The following is a 5,754-nucleotide window of genomic DNA, read 5'->3' as shown; positions in this document are numbered from 1 at the left end:
GTTTCGTTCTCAACGCGCTCGATTCTGCTTCACGGGATGGCACGATGTTGTGACCTCGCGATGGTTCGCCTGTTTTCTTCCTTTTTCCTTTTCGCTTTTTTTTTCCCTGTAGGAGGCTTCGCCCAATGGTTTTCTGTTTTAGTTTTCCGGCGTGTTTCCCTGCTTTTCCTAGTTTTGAAGTTTTCTTCCTATTTTTTCCTTTTCTTCACTTTTTTAATTATTTCGTCTCCTTTTATAATAAATATATGTGCACGCACTGAAACATAGTTTTATGTTTTTCTTTATTTTTTTAAATAAAAAGTATTAATTTTAAAAATTGTTCAAATAATATAATTGTTCATATTGAAAAACCGTTCAAATAATATAATTGTTCATATTGAAAAATCGTTTAAATAATATATTTGTTCATATTGAAAAATCGTTCATAGAAAAAATGTTCATATTGACTTTTTTTTTCCAAATAACATAAATTTTCATATTGAAAAAATGTTCATACTACGAAATCATCCAAATAACAAAGTATGTTCTCGGATTTTAAAAAGATTCGCGGTCCAAAAAATGTTCACATGTTAAAAAAAAAGTTATTCACGGGTTTAAAAACTATTCACATATCAAATAAAAGTATTCACAAGTTTCAAAAAATTATATTTAAGGATACAAAAAAAAAATGTATACTAGGTTCAAATATTGTTCACGAGGTCAGAAAAAGTATGATAACAAATTAAAAAATCTCTAGTTTCAAAATAATGTTCACGGGGTTGAGGAAAGTAAGATCACAAATTCAAAATAAAGAGGTCATTGGTTTGGAAAAATGTTCATGTGATTGGAAAAATAATTCATGCATTTAAAATAATGTTCACCAATATTTTTAACAACGTAAAAATGTTTCGTGGCATTTGAAAAAAAATCACGGTTAGAAACTCTTAAGCTGACTTTACACCATTTAAAAGAAACCTGAAAAATGACTGTAGTGTCGCACCCTTGTCCAGTTGTAATGTCGTTCATGCTAAATCCATGCGAGCAGAAGAAGTAGTAAAGGAAAGAGAAGAACCAGTGCTTTCGAATATGGGCCGAGCCCATTAGGTAGAGCCTTACGCGGTAACTCCCAGAATTGCCGCTTAAAGCGGGGAATAGGAGCACCCTCTTCTGCTGCCTTCTACGATTCTACCGTTTCGACGATAGACCAAGATTTTGATGGATAGTGGCTGCAATATATTGCAAATTTTTAGTAAGAGCAAAAGCAGGCTGCTAGTGGCATCATCGCATACATAAGTTGGAGAGTTTGGAAGGAACACAATAGAAGGGTGTTCACCAACATGGTGATTGAGCAGCGGGCTTATGTCTTCACGGAGGACACCGGAGAGACCCTGACATGTCGCTCTTTTGTGCTTTCCTTTTTGGACCATCTTTTGGTGTGCCTTTTCGTTTCTATGCCCTCGCCGGACCTGTAAATATCTTGCTTCCTATCTAATAGAATGGCACAGTGCGCCTGCCTTAAACCTCAAAAAAAAAAAAAAAAAACGTGGGCAACCTGAGCACCATCGGTGTCTTAAAAAAAGAAGACTGAGCACCATAGTCTATACAAGAGCTTTGCCGTAAGAACTAGGTTAGTCGTTAGATGAAGGTGTTGATTGTGAACTGAACTATGTAGTCTTCTCCTAACACTCACCTTCCCCATCCCCAGTCCTATGTGAATTGTGAACCCTATCTCTATTCCCCATGTAATCTTCATAGCTACCCTGTGATTGTGAGGGAATAGCTCTCTTCTAACTAACGAGGAAGCTCTTTGATCTGAAGAGAAAGTAAATTAGCTAGCTAGGCTGACTTCATAATACGGGAGTTCCTTTAAGAGAGTTCAATCAGTATATTTGTGAGTTGCGGGGTACATATATATAGATCTCCTTAGCTAATTAAGTTCATGTACAACCCACAAGAACTTGAATTCAGTCATGGACTCATGGTCAGGGAGATCAGTTGTAGCCCTTTGCATTTTTGGATGCTCCTCTCATCTTGTCGGCTCTTCTCATTTTTTCGGCGTACTTGTTGATGTCAAAGGAAGTAGTGGTGCTTCTTCCACCAAACGAAGACTCCAGAGTATCTAAGTCAAAGAGGTCCTCCATTATCTTCATGCTCTCTTGTTTGCTAGCATACACAAACTTGACTTTCTCTTTCATGTTTTGCTGGATGAAGTTCTTAACTATCTGCAAATCAAATAAAGGGAGGACTTGATATATCAGATTGAGATACTGAACGGTAAATCAGAAAAATCCTGGCACTCATGAACGTTGGATATGTGCAGTATAATAAACAAACGTTGGTATGCATGGAACAACACAATGTGGAATCTTTATATACCTTCCAGAAAGATTCAAAAATCCTTGGAGGGTCGAAAGGAATAGCGACGGCTATCAGCCCTGGGTAATAGTTTTGAATTATGTGCATGGATTCCCGGGTGACTGAGAATGGTGTACTCGATATTGACCAGCCTCGGAAGTCCGTCAACCAAACAACATAGTCGTCTTGTTCATTTGCCGAGTTCGTAGCGAAATACTCTAGGAGATATACCAGGTGCTTTATCTGGTCCTTGAAAGATACTTTAGACTGTTTGTGTGTCAAGTTAGTGAACGTTAATAAACTGAAATGCAACTAAATAAACTCAAAAGGTATATATAGGAGTACTTCTTTTACCAATATCTGTTACAAGGTTGATCGTTGCAGAGGATAATTACCTTCATTGGTACGTGCGATACGAAGACACTTCTTCCATTCTTGTCAAGGTAGTCGGCTACATGTGTTCTCTTGGCCTCGTCCTCCATTTCTGCAATGTCTTCCTGCCATTTGTTTCAAAGAGAGAAACGTTCTTCACGCAGTCCATTTAAGCAGAACAATAGGACACACACAGTTATGAGTAAATATTTAGAGATAAATCCAGTGTACTAAATCTTACTGACCCAGGAAATAGCATCCGGCCTGTACTCACGCCTCCACACGACAGTTTCCTTGAGACCCTTTGTCGCTTGCTCCGTGCTCCAGTTCCTCGCTCGGAGGAAACGGCGGATGGTGGTGTCTGACAGGAAGGTCGGCATTTGCTCCGTCAGTTCGCCGAGGAGATCCCGCACTTCATTTACCTGCAGGTGCTTGCAAATTAAGGACAAATGTTAGTTATTTCTGTCCGCCTTGTGCTGTACTAGTGGTTCTCGTGTGCCCAAGTCTCTACTTGTGAATTTTGGACACCATGGTGGCACCTTAAATTGCCCTATCTATTCCGTGACAACGTGCAGCAATAGAGTCGATCATGTGCAACATAAAGTAAATATGGTTTTACGAAGTAAGCAAAAGAGAATCGATTTTGATTTACAACCTTAACTGATTTCAGATCTTTGGATATTTTTCTACATAGTGCCACAAAGTTATGTTTGAACTTAATAGGTGTATTTACATTTTTGCTTATCTGAAACTTCAGAATGATTGTGTAGATACCGGAGAATAGCTTATTTTCCAGAAAAATTCCGAACTTTTCTCGGTGCCCTTTGGATATATGCAACAAACAATGGAACATCCAGAAAGATCGACATCGTTAGTGTCCATTATTGTTCCATAAACAGAGCACATCTCAGAGTTCTATTGTACTGTATCCTCCACAAAGCTGCAACTTATGGCTTCATGTTTGCGTTCCGTGTGCCAGTAATGATTAAACGAAAAAGACAAACCTTCATGTTTTCGGATGATTGCTTGAAAGGGCACAATTTACGAAACTTTGTGAGAAATAACAAAAGAATTGAACAATCAGTTGGAAGCACAGAAGCTAGCAACCATTCCCAGCAGGAATTCACACAGAACGAAGGCTGGCAAGTACTAGAAGCCTTGCGCTTACCTTTGCCTGCTCTTCTTGTGAAGACGACGGTCTCTGCTGTGCTGTTTCGCTCCTGATCTTCTTCAGCAGGTAACTCATTGCTTGGGAATGCTGGCTAGGTTGCAGACGACCACAGGTAAACTGCAAGTCTGCAACTAGGTTCGCCTCAGTGTGTTGGGTATGCTGCGCAGCTACCCCTCAGCTCGCTATATATCGTTGGACGACATCGAAGAATACAAGGGTAGTTAGTGAGAGCGTAGTTGCATCTACCATAAATTGCGTGATGGACAGCCACGACCGACGCTTACTCACTGCTCTGGTGTCGCGACACGTTCGTGCCGATCGAGCATTTGGGCAATTCGATCTCCTCACGTCTGTTCATGGCACTCAAAGCGTCTTCTATTCCACGGGCAGTTGGCTGCTGACCATTAATGAGACGACCAGCTACTTCCAGGCTCTGTCACTGTGTCGTGTGCAGGACAATGGAATTTTTGGGACGGATGGTCTAGCGAATCAGTAAGGCCAGAGGAGATTTCTCTTGATTGGCAAGGATTGTTGGCACGGAACACGCTATCTCCTATCGGGGGCAAAGCGTTATGCTCCTACTCGTTTCAAAAAGCAGGTGCGTTTCATATAAGAAATTAAGGAAGGTAGTGAAAGTAAAGTTTCTGCTGATGCGGAGTTCAGTTAATATTTATGGTGGTCCGGATGATAGGGATAAAGAACAGTTCCTTGTCGACTTAGTGCGTGTGTTCAATAATAATAATTTGTCAATGTTGGTACGAGAGGATCTTAATGTTATTAGAAAAGTACACCCTCTGTTCACAATTATTTTGCGGATTTTACTTCGGTGTCCTCCCCTTTTAACTTTAGCCATCTGTGAACGGCCAGGATCTCCTGATACCTCTTCGTTGGCTAACTTATGCCTTTAACTTTAGTGGTTAAGAGGGGAAGGAGGAGAACACCGAAACACACCTTTCACGCTCTAGCTTTAGTCACTTGTTCGTCGCTAGGCTGAAGTTGATGAACAACATTTTGTGCTTGCTTCACATATCAAAATCAAATTAATTTTGTTTGAAGGGAGAATTAAACTAATATTCTCAATCGATTCCGAAATAGATATTTCTGAGATGATATTTGCAGCTGTGACGTGAAGATTTTGTTTATTCCTATATAATAACAAGAATTTCAATGTTTAGATCACATGGTTCTAGAAATAGGCACATACTAACTTTAAAGTGAGAAATTGCAAAATTTGAACAGTCAACAGAATTCACACAGAAAGATAGACGCCTTGCTCTTACCTTTTCCTGCTGCTCTTCTGAAAACAACAACTCCAGCTCCCCTGCTTCACTCATCATGGTCTGCTTGAGCTGGTAACCCATTGCTTCGGAACGTTGGACAGGAAAGCTGGAACTACGTTCGCCTCAGCTTATTGGTGTATTATTATCCGGAGAGAACCTCACTATATATCGTTGGACGAAATGGAAGAACATGACAGTGAGAGTGTGGTTGTCTCGGTTGGGGTCGGCTTGGAGCCTCCGACGCAACGGAAATTGAACTGTTTCAGGGTCGTTCTCGTCGGCTAGGAGGCTCCGACGAGCCATTGGAGTTTGTCTTGGTTTCACCGTGCTCGGCTCCGGCCTAGGTGTCCTGGTAAGCCCCGATGCACCCCGGTTCAATAAATCATTCCGAAATCCGGATCCTTTCTCTGCTCTTCCTGCATTTCTATGCTACAGAATAAAAATTTAGAGGCTGGCCTCACCACCTCAGCTGCGAGGAAGCTAGATTTGTATCTCCCAGTCCATTGGGGTTCATTTGAAAGAATAGGAGCAAGATGCCGGCAACCGCCATGGTCCGGCGAGTGCTCAAAGAGTTCCGTGTCGCAGATTGGCGAGTGC

General features: G+C 41.0%; 1 protein-coding gene across 2 annotated transcripts; it reads right to left on the bottom strand.

Moving 5' to 3' along the window:
* Nucleotides 1-1,840: 1,840 nt before the first annotated feature.
* On the bottom strand, nucleotides 1,841-4,032 carry LOC124708461 (phosphatidylinositol transfer protein 3-like). Of its 2 annotated transcripts, none has more exons than XM_047240142.1 (5): nucleotides 3,875-4,032; nucleotides 2,952-3,137; nucleotides 2,730-2,831; nucleotides 2,356-2,601; nucleotides 1,841-2,201 (listed from the first exon to the last, which is right to left on the bottom strand). In XM_047240142.1, the coding sequence occupies exons 1-5, from the start codon at nucleotides 3,950-3,952 to the stop codon at nucleotides 1,971-1,973; spliced, it is 843 nt and encodes a 280-aa protein (XP_047096098.1). In that variant the 5' UTR covers nucleotides 3,953-4,032; the 3' UTR covers nucleotides 1,841-1,970. The 2 variants fall into 2 exon arrangements, with proteins under 2 accessions (XP_047096098.1, XP_047096099.1); XM_047240143.1 differs by having other exon boundaries at nucleotides 2,952-3,128.
* Between the last annotated feature and the right edge of the window lie 1,722 nt (nucleotides 4,033-5,754).

The sequence above is a fragment of the Lolium rigidum genome, chromosome 4, assembly GCF_022539505.1.
Source record: "Lolium rigidum isolate FL_2022 chromosome 4, APGP_CSIRO_Lrig_0.1, whole genome shotgun sequence".
Taxonomy (NCBI): domain Eukaryota; kingdom Viridiplantae; phylum Streptophyta; class Magnoliopsida; order Poales; family Poaceae; genus Lolium; species Lolium rigidum.
The sequence above is the reverse complement of the archived record's forward strand: the minus strand, read 5'-3'. Positions and strand labels throughout refer to the sequence as shown.